Source organism: Cynocephalus volans, chromosome 6 (genome assembly GCF_027409185.1).
Source record: "Cynocephalus volans isolate mCynVol1 chromosome 6, mCynVol1.pri, whole genome shotgun sequence".
NCBI lineage: Eukaryota > Metazoa > Chordata > Mammalia > Dermoptera > Cynocephalidae > Cynocephalus > Cynocephalus volans.
The window spans coordinates 47,358,792-47,384,338 of record NC_084465.1 but is presented as its reverse complement, the minus strand read 5'-3'; the positions used below and the strand labels follow the sequence as shown (position 1 = coordinate 47,384,338).

At 34.2% G+C, this 25,547-nt stretch overlaps 1 protein-coding gene and 1 non-coding gene across 3 annotated transcripts in view; both read left to right on the top strand.

The window, feature by feature from the left end:
* The window catches only part of BCAP29 (B cell receptor associated protein 29), a 45,041-nt gene that overhangs the window by 161 nt on the left and 19,333 nt on the right, over positions 1-25,547 (top strand). The window contains exons 1-6 of one of the 2 annotated variants that reach the window (XM_063099266.1): positions 46-137; positions 330-437; positions 3,755-3,855; positions 13,928-14,078; positions 15,364-15,499; positions 19,922-20,030. In XM_063099266.1, the coding sequence (XP_062955336.1) occupies positions 346-437; positions 3,755-3,855; positions 13,928-14,078; positions 15,364-15,499; positions 19,922-20,030 (589 nt within the window). In that variant the 5' untranslated portion in view covers positions 46-137; positions 330-345. Of the gene's footprint in view, positions 1-45; positions 138-329; positions 438-3,754; positions 3,856-13,927; positions 14,079-15,363; positions 15,500-19,921; positions 20,031-25,547 lie in introns of those variants that run through there. The other variant, XM_063099268.1, reaches the window with a different exon arrangement.
* LOC134381421 (small nucleolar RNA U109) lies at positions 23,147-23,280 on the top strand. Its single transcript, XR_010024009.1, has one exon. It is a non-coding gene; the product is annotated as a small nucleolar RNA U109 (small nucleolar RNA).

The following is a 25,547-nucleotide window of genomic DNA, read 5'->3' as shown; positions in this document are numbered from 1 at the left end:
GCGTTCGGGGAGCGCGAGGGTCCCAGGGCTCGGGCGTTAGGGGAGGGAGGCGTTAGGCTGCTGTCCCCGTGGAGCTGGCCGAAGAGGAAGTCGTCGGTGCCGCGCAGGCCTTTTCCGCACGCACGGCTGCCGGGAAGGTGGAGACAGCCGCCTCCTGGCCCAGCCCTAATCCCTTCCCTTCCCTGCCCCGCCAGGGTTAATGCCCGGCCCTCTAGCTAGGGGCAGGTCGGACGCGGTAAACCCCCTGGACAAATGCGTTGCTCCCAGGGGGCCTTTAATCCACTTTTCTTTGAAAGGCAGCCAAGTCAAGTAAGTGTTTCTCTATTTAGGTGTGAAGAGAAAACAATGACACTCCAATGGACGGCAGTTGCAACCTTTCTTTATGCTGAAATAGGACTCATATTAATCTTCTGTCTACCTTTTATTCCTCCTCAGAGGTAGGAAACCTTCACGTCGTTAACAATAATACGTATTTGATTAGCTCCTTTAGATTGTGTCATGTAATATGGAGAAAAGTTTTCATAAGATTAAAAAGTTTTGACAGCCAATTGTATAAAAGGAACTCTTTAAAAATAAACTTACCTAACAAAGTTAGTAGATGACAATATTAAAATATCACTTTATATAAAACTTTTTATTATGTGTACAAATGAAATTACTTCTTCCTCCCTTCTGTAAGGTAAAGGGGCCGAGTCCTTTTGGTTCTGTCGATTACAAATATAATAAAACAATGATTATATGTTTAACACCTGTCCTGTCTTGTCATCCGGCTTAACTTTGTTTTATTGCCCAGAATTGGAGAAATGAACTTAAATAAACTTGAATGGATGACTTATATTTACAGTACAGCACGGTGACAAAAATGTTTCGTTGAGGCAATGGGATGGCAATTTAGAAACCGAAGCCAATGATTCTTAGTTTGGGCCTGATGTAACAAAGAAATAGTTTCATTAGTGTTTGACAATCTTACTACTTTTTATTCCACACAGAATTAATGAATGTATATTAAAAGTGCTGAATATGAAAGATATCAGAACCATATATTAACATTAGTTCCTTAGTAAAGGACCTTCTAAGGTCTTTTTAAGTACTAAGTATTTCAGTCCCAGTATTGGCTCACTTCACCCTTGTAATAATCCACTTGCTAGGAGTTCAGTTTTATATCCAGAAATCGGATAGTATGAATGGTGAAATACACATGTAATAAAAATGTTGCAAGACATTTGTTCATACTCATGGCATAAAAGAGAATCTCATAAATGAGATCCTACAGATAACTCCCTAAGTTACAGTAAAATCACAGGACTGGAAGAAACCAAGTTTTATCTTAGCTCAGGGTCCAGGTAGTCTTTCACAACTCTTAACTTGCTCCTTACCTACCGAGATTTCTACTCACTCTGCCCTTGTGTATATCAGCTATACCATCACTTTTTTTCTTCCTTACTAAAGAAAAAAATTGAATCATACTGTAAAAAGGGGGTGTTCAAGATTATTACATCCAACCGACTCATTCTGTAGATTACATACTGAGACCTACAGATGGCAAGTGGCCTAACTAAGGTCACCTAGCTGGTTGTGGCAGATTTCAGATAAGAATCTGGCTTTGAGTCCACTGCTCTTTCTATTTCATCATACTGCCTTTCATCCTGTTGGTTTTGTTTCAAACCCTTATGAACACCCTGTTTTACTTTTTAGTAATTTGGCAATAATAGAATCCTGTATATTCAAAAGGAAAAAAGATCTTGTTTATGTACATCTGATTTATAAATAAAGCTTAAGGATTTACACACACAAAAAGTTTTTTCATCCATTTATCTTGTCTCCATCAAAGTGATCCATAAATTATGGAAGTGTTTTTCCTCCTGCCAAAGATAATTTTTACTCATCCTGATCAAGTAGCTATTAGATAGATATCTGCATCATATATAAATATACCTTTATGTACAAATATAGGTAATAAAATATGGCATATAGGCACACAAATCATTTACTGTATGTTCTTACTGTGTGTGTATACATATCTTTTCACCTTTCTTTTTATGATGTATCACCATAATCTTCAAAGGAAAGCTTTCATTCTTTATTTTGTCTCTCCATTCTTTTCTCACATAACTGACTGGTAAAAGGCACATGATCAGAAATCAGACTGCCTTGGTTTGTGTCCCAACTCTGCATGTGACTTTGTGACCTTGAGCAAGTGATTGACTCTCTCTGGCCAGTTTTCCCATCTGCAAAATGGAGGTAGTACTAGTGTCTACCTCATATAGTAGTTGTGGTAATTAAATGAGATAAAACATGTCAAAGTGCTTAGAACCATGATATAGTAAGGACTCAATATATTTTAGCTGTTATTAGCTGCTCTTGAATTGAGTCTTATTATAAACTACTAGTAGCACCCTATAGGGAGTTTCTTGTGTTCCCTTTTATACTGACTCTTGAAGAATAACTGGATTTACATTTGGACCCAGATCAAAATATTGCCATTTATGTTCTCATCATAAAAACATAAAATTTTTGTAATGTATAATTTGAGTAGAGACAAAAGGAACTCATCTGTATCAACCTCACTCTCTGCATCAACTTCAAGCTATTACTTCAAAATTTATTAGTTGATAATTTGTCATAATCTTAAAATAAAACTTTCTTAAAAATTAATAAGTGCTTGAAGTGTATCTAAGTGTTTATTGCCCGTGTATGTCTTCTTTGGACTCAGTTAATGTGTTAGTCATTCAAAATTCCCTTGTACAGTTTGTTACCTTTCTAGTTGTGTGATGGATTGCTTTGTCAGTCTTTGCCATTTATAAACCTGTGCTTTCCTACCTCTGGGTCTTTGCTTATACTGTTCAATCCATCTAGACTATTTATTTCCCCATCTCATTTCCTCTGTGTTCATGTCTTGATCTGGGTAGTGATTACATGGTTATATATATATATGGGTAAAAATTTATTAAGCTATATATTTAAGATTTTTTCCCTTTACTATGCTTGTGTAATACCTCGATTGTTTTGTTTTGTTGTTTTTAATTCCTTCGTGGTTAAGGTAGAGAAACTCTTTCACTTGAGCAGATGTTAAAAGTGTACTAACATAAAAGTAAATGTACAGAGTGTTAGATCACCCTATTCCTGAAATGTTGCTAATTGTTAGACCAATAGGTCTTTGTCATTTCTGAGTTATTACTCTGACTAGAGAAAAAGATATAAATAGCTTCTAACAACAACATTACATTTCACTGTAAGAAGGCCCTTTTTTTTTTTTTTTAAAAGATGGCCAGTAAGGGAATCTTAACCCTTGGCTTGGTGTTGTCAGCACCACGCTCAGCCAGTGAGCTAACCGGCCATCCCTGTATAGGATCTGAACCCGTGGCCTTGGTGTTATCAGCACCACATTCTCCCGAGTGAGCCACAGGCTGGCCCTAAGAAGTCCCTTTTAAGGTTTTGTTCATGTATGTTTACTTTAAAAGTTGTTTACTTTACAAGTTATATTTACTTTAAAATTTATTTCCACCTTAGAATATTTAAGCTAACAGACAGAAAATAACCAAATGTCAAGTTATTATGAAATTTGGAAGAGTTGGTCTTTATTTCATGAAACATTTTATGTCATGTCAGAGGATTAATAAATTTAAAAAATTAAATTTCTGTTAATTCTTTTCACTTGATACACAATTCCCAAAATGTTACTCCAGAATTTAGAAAGTATTTCAAAACCTTCTTTTGGTTTTTTTATACCTAATGTAATTGTATTGCTTTACAGATGGCAGAAGATTTTTTCATTTAGTGTCTGGGGTAAGATTGCAACTTTTTGGAACAAGGCTTTCCTTACCATTATAGTCCTATTGATTGTTCTGTTTCTAGGTAAGTACTAGGTCCCTCCTTTGAATAAGCATAACTCTGTTGTTTTTTTATGTAGTCCTTGTTTTTTCATGAAGTTTATGTTGCTATTGATATACAGTTGACTTTATATAGTATATTGATAGTATATAGAATAGATATTGTTGCTTGTATTAATACACATTTGATAGCTACTACTATTCTGTATGCACAAGCATAAATGTCAGCGGAGTGCAATGATTCTTAACCTCTTTTAGGTTATTTTAAGTTTAAATGCAGTAATGCATAACCTGATTTTGAGAGTTACCAGATATGATCTCTCATGGTTACTAATTATACAATCCTTTGTTACTGTCGTATCCTCGGCACCCAATGGCTTAGCTGTTAGGGAGGTGAAGGAATAAAATCATTAAACTCTCAAAAGGAATTTTAGATGCAGGGTGTGAATCTTGATTGGATCATGGTTAAAAAAACAGGAATAACTATACAGATTTGGAGACTACTATAAAAATTTGAACATGGAGTAATTGTTATGTAATATTAGGGAATGTTTGTTAATTTTAGTTGTGATAACAGCATTGTTGCTGTATGTTGGGTCAGCAGCCTGCAGCCTTAGACCAAATGCCTGTTTTTTAAAATAAAGTTCAATTGAAACTTAGCTATGCCCATTTGTTTACGTATTGTCCATGTCTGTTTCTGCAGACAACTACAGAGCTGAGTAGTTGCAACTGTATGGCCTAAAACATTTACTGTCTATCCCTTTACAGAAACAGTTAACCACAGCTTTTATGTAGGAATATATCCTCAGGTTTAGGAGATGCATGCTGAAATATTTAGGAATAAAGTGTCAAAATTTTTTGACTTACTTTCAAATAGTTTTTTTAAAGACACACAAAGTAAATGTGGCAAATTTTTTTAAATTGTTGAATCTAGGTGGTGGGATTATCGATGGTTATTGTACTGGTTTTTAAGCATGTTTGAAATTTTCATGATGACAACTTAGAAATTAAAATTAGACCTTTAAGGTTCTTGTCAAACCAGAAATTCCATGAGTCTTTATAATCACCATTTTTTTAGAAGAAGGAACTGAGCTGAAAGAGATTAAGTGCCTTCTCTAAGATCACCTAGCTACTTCTTGAAGTGCCACTTAAGCTTTTGATACACATTACAGAGTATGTTTTCCCTCAGAATTCCCTAAGAATTGTTGTGTTGCGGATAAAGTAGGTTTTACAGGGACCAACCTGAGACTATAACCATCATGTTTCACACTGTTTTGTGAGACAATGTGTCCATGTTCCAAATGACCAACCTCTGAAATAGAATTCTTTTATAAATTCTTTATAAAACTAAGAACATCTGGTGTGAGAGGGTATGAGTATTGTAAAAAACAGGAAGGTAATTGTATCAGGGTTTGAATGGGTTTGTGCCTCATTTTAAAATGTCAGTTTTGTCTCATGGTACATTACTGTTAATGTTTTGGATTGTATCTCCAACCATGTGACAAATCAGGATATACTAGTAAAGAACAATAAGGAAAACAGGTCCCAACTCTTCTACCAGCTGGCTAAATGGAATGGCATTTCATCTCTCTAAGTTTGATTTATTCATCTGTGAAGTAAAGGGAGAGATGGAAATGATCGCCGCAGCTCCTAGTAGCTCTAGAAGAGCATTGTGATCTAACTCTAAAATTATCACAAAAATTTGTACTAAAAGCTGCCACTTACCCATGTAAGGGAGGGGAGCTATAGTTAAGGTTCTCTTGATTACGTATATCAGAAACCAACTTCAGTGTGTTTGAGCAAGAAAGAGGAATTGATAATAAAATATGGGGTTATTTCAGAGTACCCCAGAGAAGGAAGGAAGCCAAATTCCAGGGAGAGACTAGTACTAGGAACCGAGGTGTCCTTTTGTCCCTGCATTTCTCTGTGCATCTACTTGATTCTTTATCTCTATGGCCTCTGATAATTTATCCACACGGCAGAAAATGGGTATCACACAGCTACCAGGTTATTATCACATAAGCCATATGCGAGGATTAACTAGCCATCTCTGAATCCCAATTCCAATTCAAAGAAAAAAAGAAATCAGCCAACACCAGGTGTCCACCCCTCTTATGGTAATCTCTGGCCAGGGTCACAAGGATGAATCATGACTGCTGGCTGGAGTCTACATCTATAGGCGGAGTGGATGATTCCCAGAGAACAAGGAAATCATGGATAGTTAAAGTAGACAGATAGATAACTTATCTTCTAAGTCTCAGTTTCTCCATCTCAAAATGGAATAATAACCTACTTAACCAAGGTGTTTTAAGGTTTAAATGCAGTAACGGATGTAAAGTGCATCATCCACTTTTCTAGTGCACTAGAACAACAATGATATCAATAATACAAAACCAGTAGATTACTCATGCTTAATCTATATTTTACAATGGAATTTATTTTTCTCATTGTTTGTCTCCCTATAATAAGGTAACTGTTATAAGGTGTTTATATTCCTAGAGCCAATACTGACTGAAAACTGTGCATGCATGCATGTGGGTTTTAGGAGATGATAAAAGGCAGAAAGGAAGTAGGAAACCCAGGAATATGTTTAGTGTCAGGAGAAATGCATCCCAAGAATTTGGAAGTTTCCACAAGTGATCTGAAAAAAGACTATCTTCACACAATTTGTAGAAAATTGACTATATGTCACACACCCTTTCCTTATTGTTGACCCTATTCCATTTTTCGGACAGGTGATTCATTCAACAGCTGGACTTAGATGACCATTTATATTTACGAACAACTTTAGTATTATTGGTTAATCGTCAGCATTTCTGCATAACAGATCCAGAGGTATTTCCCATTTAATTACCAAGGAAGCTGAATCACGAGGAAGCATAATGATCCTTCATAACTCTCTGCCTCCTCAAGATAACTCATAAATGTTATCTTCTTGTTTTGGTTGTTTTGTAGTGTTTGGCATGCTCTTACTATAGTATTGAGGCAATCTGAGGAATGACAAAGGGGGAACAGCCATTAAGATAGAAGAAATTTTTTAAAGATCATTTAAAAGACTATATAATTCTATGCAAATAAATTTGAACACCTAGGTTAAATGGATAAGTTTGTAGAAAAATATAATTTACCGAATGAACTTCAATATATATAGAAAATTTAAGCAGATCACTTTCTACAGAAGAATTATAGAAAGTTATGAAAAAGGACTCCTACTTCACAAAAGCATGAAACCAGGTAGATTTGCAAGAAATTCTACCATTTTGAAAAACAGATATTACTAATGCTATTCAAACTGTTCCAGAATTCAAAGAAAGAAAACTTCAAACAAATTTTATAAAGCTAGAAAAAAGCAAGCTCTAGACTTTAAATTAAACCAGAACAAATGAACCAAATTGAATATTAGATTGATATATATGACAGGAGAATAACTCTTGAATATAATTGTCTAATTGTACCTCCTTGGTGCGATACATTTTAAGAACAGGAAGGATTGTAATGAAATCTGAAATTTTATAGTTTCATTGTTAGTAATTTTAAGACGATTTTATGAATATTGCAGTATAAAGCTAATGAGTACGTATGATAATGGTATTAGAAACTAAGATTTTCAGTAACAGAAATTGTTTATAAATATAAAGTCAAGAAATTAAGAATTTTTAAATTTTGGAGTGATTTACTTGGGTTTTATTTTGGATTGATGGAAATGCAGAACTAGATAGAAGTGGTGGTTGTGCAGCAATGTGATATACTAAATGCCACTGAATTGTTCACTTTAAAGTGATTAATTTTATGTTATGAGAAATTCACCTCAATAAATTAAAACAAATGATAATTTTTATTTGAAACTTGATTGTACATATCTATGAAGTACAGCATTGAAAATCCATACCTGTGTGCAATACGAGATGGTCAAATCAGGATAATTAGTATAGTCAACATTATACAATGTAATCATGTTTTGTGGCCCTTCACCAGTTTCTCGCTAATCCCCTGTCCCCCTCCCCATTTCCACCTCTGGTAACCTCAGTTCTGTTCTCTCCTTTTGAAAGTTCAACAAAATATTGTGATTGCTGTATCTTTCTTTCTTTTTTAATTTATTTTTGTAGCTCTCACTTGTGAAGACATGCAGTGTTTCTCTTTCTATGCCTGGCTTATTTCACTTAACATAATTTTCTCTAAGTTCATCCATGTTGCTGCAAATGGCAGAATTTCTTCCTTTTTTATGGCAGAATAGTATTTCATTGTGTATATATGCCACGTTTTCCTTGTCAGGTTGTTCATTGATAGACACTTCAGTTGGTTACAACTCTTGGCTATTGTCAGTAAAGCTATGATAAACAATGAGTATAGGTATCCCTTCAACATGATGATTTACATTCCGTTGGGTATATATCCAGCAGTGGGATTGCTGGATCGTATGGCAGTTCTATCTGTAGTTGTCTGAGGAACTTCCACACTGTCTTCCATAATGGCTGAACTAATTTACAGTCCCACCAACAGTGTAGAAGGGTTCCCTTTTATCTGCATCATCATCAGCATTTATCAGTCTCTGTCTTTTTGATAACAGCCACTCTGAGTGGAGTGAGGTGATATGTCAGTGTGGTTTTGATTTGTGTTTCACTGATGCTTTGTGATGTTGAGCATTTTTTCATGTGTCTGTTGGTCATTTGTATATCTTCCTTTGAGAAATGCCTGTGCAGCTCCTTTGCCCATTTTTTAATTGGGTTACTTGTTTTTTTACAGTTAAGTTGTTTGAGGTTCTTGTGTATTCTGAATATTTATCCCTTGTTGGATGCGTAGTTTGAAAATATTTTCTCCCATTCTGTAGCTTGTCTTTTTGCTCTGTTAAAGATGACCGGTAAGGGGATCTTAACCTTTGACTTGATGTTATCAGCATCACACTCTCCCAAGTGAGCTACAGGCCGGCCCAAAATTAGAAACTATTTTAACTGAATAATAATGAAAGTACAACATATAAAAATTTGTGGGATGCCACTAGAGCACTACTTAGGGGAAAATTTATACCTTTGAATATTTATTAGAAAAAGAAGAAAGGTTTAAAATCAGTGACTTTAGTTTCCTACTTAAGGATATTAACTCATGATTTTACCAAAAAAGGTTAGCAGATTAAGAATTAGAAGGAAACTTTCTCATTGTTATGAAGATCAACTGTGAAAACCTCAAGCTATCATTACGCTTAATTAAACATTGAAGTCTCCTTTCAAAGATTGGGAACAAGGCAAGGATATTCACTTTCACTGTTTTTATTCAATTAAATAATAAATGTCCTAACCGGGGTAATAATAGGTCAAGAAAATAAATAGAAGGTATAAAGATTGCAGAGAAAAAAAGTAAAATAATTCCTACTTGCAGATGATATGATTGATCTTATAGAAAATCCTAAAGCATCTCCGAGAAAGCTACTATGTCAAAGAAATTAGTACAGTGGGGTCACAAAATGCAAGGTCAATAAATTAAAAATAATTGTATTTCTTTGCTATAAGCAGTAAAGAATTAGAAAATAAAATTTTTAAAAATTTCTTTTATAAGTACACCAAGAAGCCTAAAACCTTAGAAATAAACTTTATAAAAGATGTACAAGAGCTCTACACTGAAAACTACAAAAACAATGCTGGAATAAATTAAAGAAGATCAAAATAAATGGAGACTCAATATTATCAAAATATTCATTCTTCCAAAGTTATCACTTCTTGCCCTTTTGGCTAACATGAATTGTATTCTTCCAAACTTGATATATAAATTCAACACAGTCCTAGTCAAAATCTCAATGGGCATTTTTGTAGAAGTTGACCAATTGTCTGTAAAATTTACATGGATAAGCAAAGAACTCATAACGCCCCCAAAAAATATTTTAAAAAAAGAACAAACTTGTGACATTCACACTATCAGATTTCAAGACTAAAGGGAAAAAATAAAAACATATTACTTGGTAATTGCAAAGGGAAACACAAAACCTTTACAGTGGAGATATCTTATGATCATCATCTGGGGTGGTTAATTTTATATGTCAACTTGGTTGTGCAGGATGACAGATATTTGGTCAAACATTATTCTGGGTAATTCTGTTAAGATATTTCTCGGATGAAATTAACATTTTAAAAAGTGGATTTTGAGTAAAGCAAATTATACCCTCCATAATGTGGGTAAGCCTTATCCAAACAGTTAAAGGCCTTAATAGAACAAAGACTGACCTTCCCTGAGCAAGAAGGAATTCTGCCAGCAGATTGTCTTTGGACTCAAACTGTAACTCTTCCTTGGGTCTCCAACCTACTGGTCTATCCTCCAGATTTTAGATTTACGAAGCTTCCACAATCACATGAGCCAATTGTTTAAAATAAATCTGTCTCTTTCTATATATATATGCATCCTGTTAGTTTTGTTTCTCTGGAGAATCCTGACTAATACTTCATCTTAACCAAGTTATCATATTTAGCATCAAAGAGTATGAAACAAAAGAAAAACAGCAAAAAATGAATAAATTTTTTTAAAAAGTACCAAAGTTAACATTACACAGCATAAACTGAAGAATTCTTACAAAAAGTATTAAACCTTATCCAGGCATGTCTTTATTCCTGACTTCTAATTTTGTAAAAACACAGGAGTTAGAGAAACAGATTAGACTTCACCACAATCAGATAAATCCAGAATGTAAAACAGCTGGATTGGCACTTTAGTCAGTGTCTTTTTTAAAAAAGTATTGTATGTCAAGAAACTACAGAGACATAACTATGTGTGATGAATGTTATGTAATTCTCAATTTCAAAAAAAAATCTGGGGCTGGCCAGTATCCTCAGTGATTAGAGCGCAGCTTTGTAACACCAAGGTCATGGGTTCGGATCCCTGAACCAGCCAGCCACCAAACAAACAAACAAAAAATAACAATTGAAAAAAAATCTGGAAAAGACATTTGGGGAACAAATAAAAAGACACATAACCCTATTTAAAATGGGTAAAGGATCTGAATAGACATTTATCCAAAGATGAGATATAAATGGTCAATAAGCACATGAAAAGATGCTCAATATCATTAGCCATCAGGGAAATGCAAATCAAAACCACAATGAAATGCCACTTCACACTTACTAGGATGGCCATAATCAAAAAGGCAGATAATAACAAGTGTTGCTAAAGATGTATAGACATTGGAACCATCATACACTGCTGGTAGGAATGTAAAATGGTACAGCTACTTTGTAAAACAGTTTGGCAGTTCCTCAAAAACTTAAACATAGAGTTACCATATGGCTCATCATGTGGCCTGGCATTCTACTCCTAGGTATATACCAAGAGAAATGAAAACATATGTCAATACAAAAACTTGTTCATGAATGTTCATAGAAGCATATTCATAATAGCCAAAAAGTGAAATCAACTCAAAATGTCTATCAACTGGTGAATGGATAAAACAAATGTGGTAAATATGTACAATGGAATATTATTCAGCCATAAAAAGTAATGAAGTACTGGTACATAGTACAACACAGATGAACCTTGAAAACTTTATGCTAAGTGAAGGGAGCCAGTCACAAAAGACCGATAGTATATTATTCCATTTATATGAAATGTCTAGAATAGGCAAATCTGTAGAGACAGAAAGTAGATTGGTCATTGCCAGGATCTGGGGGAAGGGAAAGATTGGTATAGGGTTTCTTTTTGGGATAATGAAAATGTTCCAATATTAGATAGTTAGGATGGTTGTACAACTTTGTGAATGCACTAAAAACCACTGAATTATACACTTTAAAGGGTAAATTTTATGTTGCGTGAATTATATCTCAATAAAGCTGCTATAAAAAAAATAAATAATAGTCAAAATAGCCTCAATTTTTTAACTGGAATCTCTTTCTTTATGTGGCAGTAACTGTTTTCTGAGAATACTAATGGTCCCCTGAAAGGAGCGATCTGACTTGCTCTTACCCCACTGGCTTTTGAGACATCTAAAGTAGATGCTTCCCTAGGACATACAAGAATCCAGTGACTAAGAGTGCACTAAATATAGATGCTAATAAGTGGATATCCATTTTCGACTGGAAAGAAGTGATTCCTCTAGATCTGAGATGTACCAGAACTGAAAAACATCAAGGGAGCAGCTACCTGAATATTTCCAGTACCAAATGCCATCCACATGCCATTTGAGAGAGTGTGTGCCACCATAAATCAAATCCTGTTTTAACAAAACTATGCCAGTGGAAATTTCAGTGTAACCAAATATTTCTAAAATTTCAATAATTTAAAGTAATGATAGTAATAATGCTAGTACAGTAAGAGAAAGAGGATAGTCTCGGCATAAAAACAGACACACTGACCAATGGAATAGAATAGAGAATCCAGAAATCAACCCACACACTTACTGCCATCTGATCTTTGACAAAGGCACCAAGCCTATTCACTGGGGAAGGGACTGCCTCTTCAGCAAGTGGTGCTGGGATAACTGGATATCGATATGCAGGAGAATGAAACTAGATCCATACCTCTCACCGTATACTAAAATCAACTCAAAATGGATTAAGGATTTAAATATACACCCTGAGACAATAAAACTTCTTAAAGAAAACATAGGGGAAACACTTCAGGAAATAGGACTGGGCACAGACTTCATGAATACGACCCCAAAAGCACGGGCAACCAAAGGAAAAATAAACAAATGGGATTATATCAAACTAAAAAGCTTCTGCACAGCAAAAGAAACAAAAGAGTTAAAAGACAACCAACAGAGTGGGAGAAAATATTTGCAAAATATACATCTGACAAAGGATTAATATCCAGAATATATAAGGAACTCAAACAACTTTACAAGAAGAAAACAAGCAACCCAATTAAAAAATGGGCAAAAGAGCTAAGTAGGCATTTCTCTAAGGAAGATATACAAATGGCCAACAGACATATGAAAAAATGCTCAACATCACTCAGCATCCGGGAAATGCAAATCAAAACCACATTGAGATACCATCTAACCCCAGTTAGGATGGCTAAAATCCAAAAGACTATGAACGATAAATGCTGGCGAGGCTGTGGAGAAAAAGGAACTCTCATACATTGTTGGTGGGTCTGCAAAATGGTGCAGCCTCTATGGAAAATGGTATGGAGGTTCCTTAAACAATTGCAAATAGATCTACCATACGACCCAGCCATCCCACTGTTGGGAATATACCCAGAGGAATGGAAATCATCAAGTCGAAGGTATACCTGTTTCCCAATGTTCATCGCAGCACTCTTTACAATAGCCAAGAGTTGGAACCAGCCCAAATGCCCATCATCAGATGAGTGGATACGGAAAATGTGGTACATCTACACAATGGAATACTACTCAGCTATAAAAACGAATGAAATACTGCCATTTGCAACAACATGGATGGACCTCGAGAGAATTATATTAAGTGAAACAAGTCAGGCACAGAAAGAGAAATACCACATGTTCTCACTTATTGGTGGGAGCTAAAAATTAATATATAAATTCACACACACACATACACACATACACACACAAACCGGGGGGGGGGGGGAAGAAGATATAACAACCACAATTATTTGAAGTTGATACAACAAACAAACAGAAAGGACATGGTTGGGGGGGAGGGGGGGAGGGAGAATGGAGGGAGGTTTTGGCGATGGGGAGCATTAATCAGCTACAATGTATATCGACAAAATAAAATTAAAAAAAAATAAAATAAAAAAAAATTAAAAAAAATAAAAAGAAAGAGGATAGTCTCTTGAAATTGTAATGACATGACATTTGTTATTATCAATAGGTTGAATTTTAGTCATTCTTAGGTATAGAAAGATTAAAGGATAATAGTTTACTAGAGATGAGAAACAGTACAATGATGGTAAGTCCTTGATGAATAGTAAAAAACAAATGGTATAGTAATTCAAAATTTTCCACTAGTATCCATTTGCAGAGCACCTATTTTGAGCATAATACCCTCCCAGGTAGTGTAGAAGGAAAGAGAAAAAGAGAGTCCCTATCTAAAGTCTTTTATTATAAAATTGGTCAGTTATTCTGAAACTGCTTCTCATTTGTAATAATTTTGTATTCTTAAAAACCAAAAGTAATGTTTTCTCTTTTTCTGTAATAGATGCTGTGAGAGAAGTAAGGAAATACTCCTATACTCATACCATTGAGAAGAGCTCAACCAGCAGACATGATGCCCATGAACATACACAGATGAAACTTTTTAGGTCCCAAAGAAATCTTTACATTTCTGGATTTTCATTATTTTTCTGGCTGTAAGTTAAAAAAAAAAAAAAGAATTGAAGCAGTTTTAAAACACAATTTATATTTCTCTTTCTCATTTTTTCTATCTGTACTCTAGTTTTTGTTTTACAAATATCTTCATAAAAGAACTCAGGTGATATGCCCAAATAACAAACAATAGTTAGAGCTTGTAAGTTTGCTAGGTCCATAAGGCCTTGCATGGTCTGGCCCCTACTTCTCTCTGGAGCCTTGTCACATGTTGTTCTCTGATGTGTACAATACATTCCTCCACACTGACCTTCACTATTTATTCATTCATTCATTCTTGCAACAAGTATTTATTGAGTTCTGTGGCGTACATAGATCCTTCCCACTTCAGGGTCTTCACACTAGCTCCTCCTTCTCCCAGAACATTCTTCCTTTCCCTCTTTAGCTGACTAACCCTTACTCATCCGCCAGCCTCTTTCTCAGGGAAGCTTCTGTGGTCATCACTCTCCCTAAAGTAGGCAGGTCTCCCGTTATACACTCTCATAGGATATATATACATACATTAATTTCTAGTATCATTCACAGTTGTAATTAAATACTGTTTAACTCTCCTCAGCTAGAACCTAAGCCCCTTGAGGTAACGGATTTTGTTTTGTTTCTTGCTGTGTCCCCAGTGCGTAGCATAGTTTATAACACTTAGCAGTTCTTGATTAAGTATCTGTTGAATGAATAATTGAAGATGTTTATTACTACTTCTAACAATGGAAGTTATCCATAAACAGATGTGAATGAGAAATTTTTAGGTTTGACTAGCCTTCTACAATGCTCTTTAAATAGCAAATTTAGAACTGGGCCAAAAAAATCCCTCTTATTGGTCCTGTCACCCTATTGGAAATTCTCCTGTTTCTACTCCTCCGAGCTAAAGACCTCTTTTCACAAGGAAAGTAATTGGGCTATCCAGTTAGCTTACTTGGGAAAACATGGTGCTAGTAATACCATGATCGTGGGTTTAGATCCCTAGACCAGACAGCTGCCAAAAAAACTACCACCTACACAAGAAAAATAATTAAACTAAAAAGTACCGCTGATCCTATATTTCAAATGCTAGTCTTCTAACAAAGATTCCAAAGGAATAAGACACAGGCTTGTTTTGACTGGAAGACATGGATTTTGTTTTTTAAATCATATGTCCTGCTTAACCACCTCCTCCCTCCACCACACCTATCCTGAATAGAGAGTCATTTAACAATGACTGTTTGTTTTAATGTCATAATTTCTGATGATTGGTCTGGTTATGCATTATTCTGAACTTTTTAAAAATTTTCTTAGAGTGTTGAGACGTCTGGTTACGCTTATTACTCAGCTGGCGAAAGAACTGTCAAACAAAGGAGCTCTTAAATCTCAAGCAGAAAATACTAACAAGGCTGCCAAAAGATTTATGGAAGAGAATGAAAAACTAAAATGGGTATTTAATTTTCTTTGTAAAAATTCGTATGAATGTTGTTGGTGTTCCTAAAGAGTGATATGTTATTTTTCAGCATCAAAAAGGACATTTTCATAATTTATAAGAAGAGAATGACCATAAATAACAGTATTGATCTATGGAATGATTGTTTCAATATTATTTTTATTATCCTTTAGATTTGCTTGTTCCCACAATTTCCCTCCACAGTGGATTAATGCCATTGGACCTATCTCCTGAGGTTCAAGAAGAACACTGTATATTGGGAATATGAATTTTAATTCCTTAATTACTATTAATTTTACTTTATAACCTACAAATCTTTATAATTTTGTTTCCATTTCTTTTTTAGTTAAAGTATTTTTCAAGCCTAGTTTTTACGGTTCTTTTTAAATGATTGGTTATATAGAAAGCAGAGGAAGGTAATTGATGCTAGATTGATGATTGCATATAATATTTCAAATCTTTAATTTGGTAATGCTGCTAATATTTCTTCTTTGAGAAGCCTATGCTATCCTTTCCCTGACATTCAAGGAGAGTATGGATCAGGTACTCATGTTTTCCCCATGAATAAAAAGAAGAACAATGAGAAAATGAAAGACACAAAATTACCTTGAGTATTTTTTTTTCTTAAGTTTAAAATTCGAGCCAGATCTCATAGCTTCAATGTTTATAATTCATCATAGTAAGCCCCATAAACTTCACTAATTCCACTTCTTAGAAAAATAAATCAATGGAACCAACCATTCAGAAGTAAAACAGATTTTCTTGAAGAAAGCATTTCTAAAATAATACAGTTAAGATTATTTCTCTTTATTAAAGAAATGCAACCAGTCATTGTACATTACACCAAGTTATATTCATGTAAAAAGTAGTGCTAAGTCCAGCAGTAGAGAATTAAAATCCTTGTCTAAGTCATGAAGCCCAGCCTCTTATAGAAAGAACTATGAGTACCACCTTTCATTAATTTAGCTATTACATGGTACAATATAAGGCTTTCTAAAACCTAAGTAAGGTAAAATTGCAAAATATTGTGAATGATGCTACAGTATCATAGTCATCTATTCAAAGCCTGTATTTTACTTTGTATCATCTCTGCCTTTTTTCCTACTACAACGAAAAAGGAAAAGAAATACCACTTTTCATAGAAACAGAATCCAAAAGTTTTTATTTGAGTACCAGCATCTTTTAAGGAAATTTTTGAAGTAAATGCACCAGTTTACTTTTTGCTTTGTTTGTTCTATTTTGAAGAGGTGTTGATCCATCAATGTTTTATAAATTTCCCTCGGAAGTAAATATAGATCTTGAAAATCAAGCAGTTGATATTTCTGTATCTCAAAGCAAGCAACAAGTCATTTTTGCTTTTTTTGGAATGTTTCAGCAGCATAATCAACCTCATTATGTACCTTGATGTTATTCACTTCATTTTTCATCCTTTGATCTAATTTCTCAAGGGCAAAAACAAAAACACTATCCTCAAAGCTTTGATTAATTATGACAGCTAAATTTAAAAGTACACAGCCTTGTACACATCTTTATAGAAAGATTTATCGTTTACCAATTTGATTTAAAGTTATACACATCATGTTAGAATAATGTGTTGTGACTATTAAGACCATTTCTTTGTTTTCCTCTTATTCTTTCAGCTCTAAGAAAATGGAAAATGTTTTTGTAAAGTTTGATATTATTATTTTTCTCATATACACCACATTAATGTTCTTAAGTTAGTCTTATCCTTCAAGAAAAGCACCTTCCTCAAAATGTTTTTGCAACTTTTCTTTTGTAATTGTTTCTCAGAGCCAGCTACCCTTGCAAGGAAGTTTTTTCATTATTGATTCCTTGACACCACCCCCCTCCCCCCAACACACACAGACATGCTTATGCTTCTTTTTTTCTTCTTTTCCTCCCATTTGGTTCTATGCTATTCTGGTTCCTTGCTTCCTGTGTAGCTGTGACCTCATCAGTGGTCCTAGATCATCAAAGGAGGCACAGATCTGTTGGGCTAAAGCCAGTACACAATGGGGAGAAAGTCTGTGAGCTGAATGTAAATACTATCAGTGCCCAATTGATCAATAAAGTAACCAATAAAGGCCAAATGGTGAGAATTTCAGAGATGACCTCTGTTTCAAGGTACTTCATATAAGTTTTGAAATATTAGCTAAGGAAGGATAAAATTGCTAAAACACCTCTTTATTCTCTGTTAGAGACATATTATCTAGTGGAAAGTGCATTACTCTGAAATCCAAGAGAATTGGGTGCTAGTTCCAGCTCTACGAGTAATTAGCAATGTGACCTGGGGCAAGTCATCTCATATGTTCTGGGCGTCAAGGTCTCTTAGCTATAAATAATAATAGTTAACACTTTTCCAGGTATTCAGTAGCTTCACAGTAAGATATAGTTATTTCTCACAACAACCCTATGAGGTTGATATTGTTATTATCTGCATTTTATGGATAAGGAAACAGAGGCATAGAAAGGTTAAGTGACTTAAACAAAATCATTCAGTTAATAAGTGACAGAACTGAGATTTAAACCCAAGCAGCCTGACTCTAGAATCCACACATTGTTTTGTGCCCTCAACTCCTATGCTATCATATGAAATGACTTGCACTTGGTGCCTAAGACCCCTTTTTGTTCTGATATTCAGTTAAAGAAATGAAATAATTTTGAAAGACCAATTAACTTTTAACTGCTTTAAAATAACAACAATGCTAAAGCTGTCACTTTCACAGATTTTTTTTTTTTTCAGCCACTTACCAAGGTGAGATAAGGTGGGTGGGACAGTGAACACTTGTGTTACTGTAGCTGGTAGCTATTGAATTTCAGATTCCCGGACTCTTAGTCTTTCTCCAGCATCAAGTTACACGTAATAAATTTGGACAAGTTTACAGGTGCAGTAATGAAAGCTTATTTACAAGACCAACACAAATCCAACTTTTCCAAGTCAATGGCATAATAATTCAAGCAGTCAGTGTAAACATTCCTGCAACTCAGTGGTTCTCTTCCAGTTTGGGTAATCACTGGAGATTGTATGAACTGAATTCAGTTAAGTAACAGCCAGGATTCTTTTGAACTTAAAGTGGGCAACAAATTAAAAGTGATATGGAGGAACTTTTTTTCTTGTCCTCTTTAAAAAAAAAAAGATTTTTAATTTCAGAAGGTATGAGGCTTCTTCAGTCTCAGAATGTACTTCAATCCTCCAATCTCCAAAAAATAGTTTTGAGGATTATATGATATATGCATTAGAGCTTTAATGCCTCCTCCTGTTATAGCACAATAGTACTGTGTTTGGTCTTGTGCTGCAGTTTTTATGCTCTTGTCTCATTCTTTCTACTAAATTTTTGAAGTTACCTGAGAGTTGAGACCATGTTACTCTTATACTATTAGCCCTTATAGCACCTTGGATTGTAAAATATTTGCATGTAGTTGTTGTTCAGTAGGACTTTGTGAGTTTTGTTTGTTGAATATATCAGCTTACATTAGAAAGGGAATCACCCTGCAGTAGAAATTCTTATGTCAGTTTGTTTAAAATTCTCTTGAGTTGCTTTTTTACCTGCAGTAGCTGTCAATATCAGGTTGCTTCCACTTTATCTGGTTGCATGCCGGTGTGTACATATTTTATTTTTCAAATATTAATTTAATTGTCATTCTTGGTAACTTAAATTCCTAACATTTCTTTAAGTCAGTTTCTTCTAATAATGATGAGTTTCTATCTAAACATACAGATCATGAAATTTTTATTCCATGATGTTTTTATTTTGATCAATTGTTTTACTATTAAGATCTTAATTTTTCTTGCTTAGAAAAGTTAGTCTACAAACATAAACATTTTTAAATCCAGAGTAGATTTTAAAATATAAAGAGAGTTGAAAAAGATTAACTGACCTAAAGTAATTTGGAGACTATTCAATGAAAATTAGAATTTTCAAACCATACAGATGGCCCTGTCATTTTCCACTTACCCATCTCTACCCTGACAACATTCTTATATGCTTCTCTTAGGAATTTGACTGCATATAAATAGTCTGGACAGCTCTAAAATCACAATATAATGTTTTTCCAATTAATGTCATCTTCAGAACTGTTTTTTTTTTTTTACATTGCACACTTTATTGAGGAAGAGAGGCTCACATTATTTACCCAAATATTTTCGAAAACATAATTTTAACTGTAGCCCAACCAGAAGTTCTTGTTATTTTTAGTTCAGATATTTCAGCCATAATAAGGAGAAATCTTTTTTGTGTATTTGCCAAATATCAAGTTTCTGTTACCAAAAGTACATTGTAGAAAATTATAAAGTACTGAAAAGGACAAAGAATAAAGTAAGGACCAGTAATTTAAAATAGGTTAGTCAGCTCATTTTCTATAAGAATGTCTGGCTATTGCAATCTAAGCTTACTTCTTCCTATAACTCTTTTGTTATAGATCTTGAAAAGCTATGGAAAGGATGATGATCACATTTTGGAAGCAGAAAATAAAAAACTAATAGAAGAGCAGGAAAAACTGAAAACTGAATTAAAAAAGACTTCAAATGGTAACTTGGTGTGCATGTGAAAAAGTGAAAAGACTAGCATGATATTTGATGCTGTTACACTTCACTGTTTTCCCTAAAACAAAACAAATACCTAAATGTCCTTCTGGATAGAATACCAAGAATGACCTATTTAGAAATTCCTGCTCAAATATGAAGATAAAACATTGTTTCAGCCAAGAGAAACATGCCCTGTTATACAAAAAAACATGTAGGTGTTTCAAATCTGTGTTGTAAATACAGATCTTCCTGCCTTAGCAAAAGAGCTATGTTCCTGAAAAGTTGCCTGTAAATGCATTTTTGTAAAACGAACCACAGTTTTCCAGCATTATATATTGCTTCTTTCAAAGAAGCAATTACACAGTGACAGTTTTGGTTACAAGAAACTATATTGCTTATCTCAAGCCCTAATGTATTCTACCTGCTAGATATAAGGAAAGCATATGTTAAAAGAGATGGGCAGGCATAGAGTAAGTAACAATCTGGGATGTCAACTGAGAATTTTGAGTGCTTCATTCCAGAATACATTGCAGTGTAGACTTGGAGTAAAGCATCCTAACCCCATTTAACTGAAGGCAGCTATTTCTTCTATATTTAAAAAAAAAAAAAAGTTCTAATAGTATTTCCTTCTTCCTAGTCAAAGAGCAAATCATTATTTCCTGCATCTTCATAGCACAGAAAAGCAGACACCCCAAATCCAATGTCATCCCAGAGAATTCTTGAGTTTAAGTTTGTGACTTGACCCATAGCAACATTTCTGTGTATAACAGATATTCTTTGATGTTAGCCAGACACTGGGGAACCTGTCAGCCAGTCAGGGTTAAGGTAATGATCAATGCATAGACCTTCTCCAATTTCAGATTTCTTCCACTACTTTACATTGGAGGATATGCAGTGACTGAATCAAGGACCTACTTTATACCACTTGTAGGTTTAGATTTTCTTTCTTTAAGTAGGTCTCAGTATAATAGAAGGTCCCTGTAATAAAACTTGCTATTATGGAATATCTATTTACATTGTTTGGATATGGTTTACTTCATCAGGATGTATTTGAATTTGAGATAGATGGAAAGTCCAAAATTAAAAGATAATTCTGTAAACAAAACAAAACAAAAATCCACTGAGGATATTTGATGTGATACAAAATTCTTTAGTCACTTTCCTACTTATTTAAAGCGAGAAAAAAGGAGATAGTTTAGAGGCAGTAAGTTAAAAAAAAATTACCCTTCTAGATAAGGTACTACATCACATGGTTGGTTTAATATAGCCCCAAATTCAAGAATCTTGTCATAGTTTGTACTGTTGTCTTCTCTGCAAATCCAAAAGATTTGGAACATGATCAATAAATTTTAATGTTTAGAGCTGGCTGGTTAGCTCAGTTGTTTAGGGCTCAGTAGTATAACACCAAGGTCCAGGGTTTGGATCCCCGTATAAGCCAGCCACCGAAAAACAAATTTAACATTTTTACTTTTGTATGAAAATGAAGTTACTAGTTACCTACATTCTACAGTAAACATTTCAGAAGAGAAACTAGTATTCTTTTTTTACCCAGCATAAAATGTTGCTGCTAATCCTTTTGAAGAATGTAGGGAGCTATTTCCAAAATACTTCTAATTGCTAAAACACACACACACATACATATAAATAGTCTCAAAATCTTGCTTTCGTTTTTATGTATCTGCCAAGGACCTCTTTTCTTATGTTGTAAGCAGAATGGTACAAAAATAAAAGACAAGAATAGCTTGTGTGCCATGCTACACCTCTCTTAACCCTGGTCAATTTAGTTTCTTCTTTTGCCTTTCAAAAATTCCAACTCTGAGATATTTTGAGCTTTGACTTTATAAGTCTGATATAAAACTAATCTCAGTATTACATGAGCATTTTTTTAGAAGACAAATCAGATGTTTGGAGACAATGAACTCTTGATAACATAGGCATTGTGTTTATAATCTAACAAGAGATACCAGCTTCTGTGTTTGAAGTGTAGACTGCAAAGCTACTTTCAAAGTAAGTCGGTGTTGAGGTAGAAGCAGATTTTACCTGTTTGAGTATATCCTGTTTGGTTCCTGCAAGATGTGTAATATTTTATGAACACATCTTATGTACCCACAGTTATTTTTTTAGATAACATTCTTAATGACCTTGAGATCAAAGTTCCATTTTCAAAGAAGGTATTTCTTTGGCCATGTTCTCTTGACCTATACCAGTCAAAAACATTAAGCCAAGACCTAAGAAATTATGTATACTAATAGTGCAGGATTTGGTTGAATTCAGCAATACAACGCTTTGTACGTAGTGCCACTAAAAAATATCCATTGATTTTTTAAAATTGAGGGTATTAAGGCAACAATGCTTAAGAAATTTTCAGATAGGTCTTTTATATTTGAAAATTGAGTAAAAAGCAGTGTGGCTTCTTTTTCATAGAGGCAAATAGAGTGTTTTCCATATGACTTTTCTTACACTTGGTGTTTCTTAAATCTAAGTAAAACATTTTCTTTCAAGTATGTTAGTGGAAATAAAGCATAAATATAAATGTTTGTTTAAGCAGGTTAGCCCCAAATTGGAAAAATGGCATTCTGAAGGCAGCTATTAAGAATGTTCTATCAGTAGTGATAAACTGTCAGTTTTTAATCACCAGGTCTGATTTTGGCCAGTTAGTAAACTATTACCTGTGTTTCAGTGTACTAATATCACCCCTAGTAATCCAAAAGAGAGCGTGCATATCCCCAAGCACCTAATTTATACTCAAGACTTACTTAGTCAGGTGTAAGGACCTGATCTGTCATTTTAATGATTTATTTAACAGTAATTCTGATATCCTAGTGTGTCGAGTAATTGGAAAAGGGCACTGCCATGAAAAATGAGAACCTAAGCTTTGAAGAATTTACAAAGCTCACAAGCCCTCATAATAGAAACAGACCTTGTATGTAGTGGAAAACCTTCTTACGTCCAAGGAGATTGACTTCAAAGGGCTCTTCCAGGATAACTACGTGTACTTATTCTTATAAATAAATACCTTTCTGGTATTTATTCTTAGAGCCAGAGGAAATATGTACTATTCAGTCATTGTATGCATCCAGGCAATGGTAAAAGTAGATATTATTTTAAAAGTGATTGTGCTGCATGTGGGAATGTCTGCTTTTTATTCCTTTAAAAGCAGGAATACATCTGTGACATGCTATATTAAAAAGGAAATTCTTGGGGCTGTCCTGTTAGCTCAGTTGGTTAGAATGAGGCATTATAACATACACTAAGGTCAAGGGTTTGGATCCCCATATCAGCCAGCCACCAAAAAAAAAAGGGCTGCCAATCTTATAGTAAAAGTTGAGTAGTAGTATTTCTCATGCAAAGAGGAAAAAAAAAGAAAACAGTAATTAAGACAAATTCCTTGACCCTGCCTTTTTATCCTTTCTTTGTTTCCTTTTCCCTTTCTTTCTCTTTCTTTCTTTCCTCAGCAATTTAAAAAAAACAATCTTTCCAAATAATTCATTCGTTGCAAAATCATTTAAAATTGAGCATAATTAACACTTTCCTTAAAACACATACCTATTGAGGGTAAAGCAAATTTTAAGTAAACTACCTAAACAAAGTATATACAAACAGAACAGAAACTGAGCGTAAAGGCTTATTATGTATACCTAAGTATTGGCAGCATATAATAGACACCTTAGATTTGGACCAGGAAACAGAACCTTCTAGTTCCCTATTTAAAATATTGATAATTCAGTTCTCTTCTGGACAAATGCTTCCATATTTCCTTGATTTACTTTGAAAAGAATAAAATTTTCTTTTACACACTGACTTTACTACTTTTGAAGATGTCAGAGTTAAAAAAAAAAAAAAAAAGATCCTCTATTGCCATTAGCATAGGGACCAGAGAGTGAAAACAGTTGAAGTGCTTTTCAAGAAAAACTGAAGATCAAGACAAGATGGAAGATTACAGGGAATTCCTAGTCTTTATACCAAAAATTCTAAATTCCTACCTCTTGAATCTTAAGAATAAGACATAAAAACACATAAATAAAGGATGGGGGGGAAGAAGACACAACAGTCACAACAATTCCTTGAACAGATATGTTGTAGTTGGGGGGGGGCTGGGGGAGCAACAGGTAAAGGGTCCTGAAAATCAACTACAATGTAAATTGAGAAGTTAAAATGAAAGAAATTTTAAAAAATAAAAAAAAGAATAAGATATAAGCTTTATATATAAACTTAAAATTATGGGGTTTCAAGTTCCTTACAAATGAACCATATATCTCAAAGTCCAACCTAAGTAGATTTTACAGTTGTAAATTCTTGCAGACATTAACTCATTTATTTTTAACCTGCAGTTATATCAAAGCCACTCACTGTCTTATTTTTAAGTTATTAATGCTTCTTAAAAACAGCTTGTTGTTTTTGGTCATTTTATTGTTCTTTTTGCTTTATTACCTTTTAATGAGCTTTGTGGTTTGAATAAGAAAAAACATGTTTTCCTCCTTTGTTTACATTGTCTGGAAGTTTTTCTTCTTTGATATCTCCTTCCTTTCTTTTATTAACTGAAAAAAAGCCCACGTTAAAAAATAATAGTATCGTTTATTTGTTGGATGTGGCAATTGGCGATATGTAATTAATAGTATATTAATTATTTAAAGCAAATAAAATCTGTGACCCATCCTGTTGGTTAGGAAAATAAAGGTCTTATTAGTATTTATTAGTTCATCTCTATATTATATTCTCATATAGTTGATGTTATTGTCAAACCAGTAGAAAGGAGTTTGCATGCTGTAGGAATACTTTCCTGGGAATAATATGTAATGATGTTATTTTATCCTGTTTGGTTTCCTATTACATTCCCACTTTGATGTGATGTTTTCCTTTCCTCTGAGCTTCTTTTTCGTTCCCAAGGCCTATACTCAGAAAATAACTATTTAACTGTCTTCCAGTGACCAAGATGAATAGCTATGAGGAAGATATTAAGACAGAAATCAAGGATACCTAATATGTCATTGGCAATACTAGCAAGCATAACTGATGTCTACCCTGAGGAAGAACTTTTATTAATCTCCATGGAGGGACATTAAAGCAGGGGAAAACAGACTCTTCCCTGAATAGCTTATAGTCCAGATGGGTGGATCAAACATACATGTATATGTGAGGGTACTTCAGAAAGTTCATGGAAAAATAGGATTTAAAAGATAATACAAATCTTTCCATGAACTTTTTGAAGTACACTTGTACCTAATATGACTGGGATTCATTTCTTCCCATGTATGATAAATAGGTTAGTCTACCAGAAAACATGAGTGGAGAGTGCTAAATGTCATATTGAATAAAGGAATGTGCCAGGTGATCAGGATGTAATCAAGCACATTTCTCTAAATGTGTTAATAGACATAGATTGGCAGAAAAACGAGTGAAATGGCATTACTATTGTGAGAGGAGCAAAGCATATAGCAGACTGTTCTATTAGAGGTTGATATGTCAAGGGCCGGCCTGTGGCTCACTTGGGAGAGTGCAGTGCTTATAGCACCAAGGCCA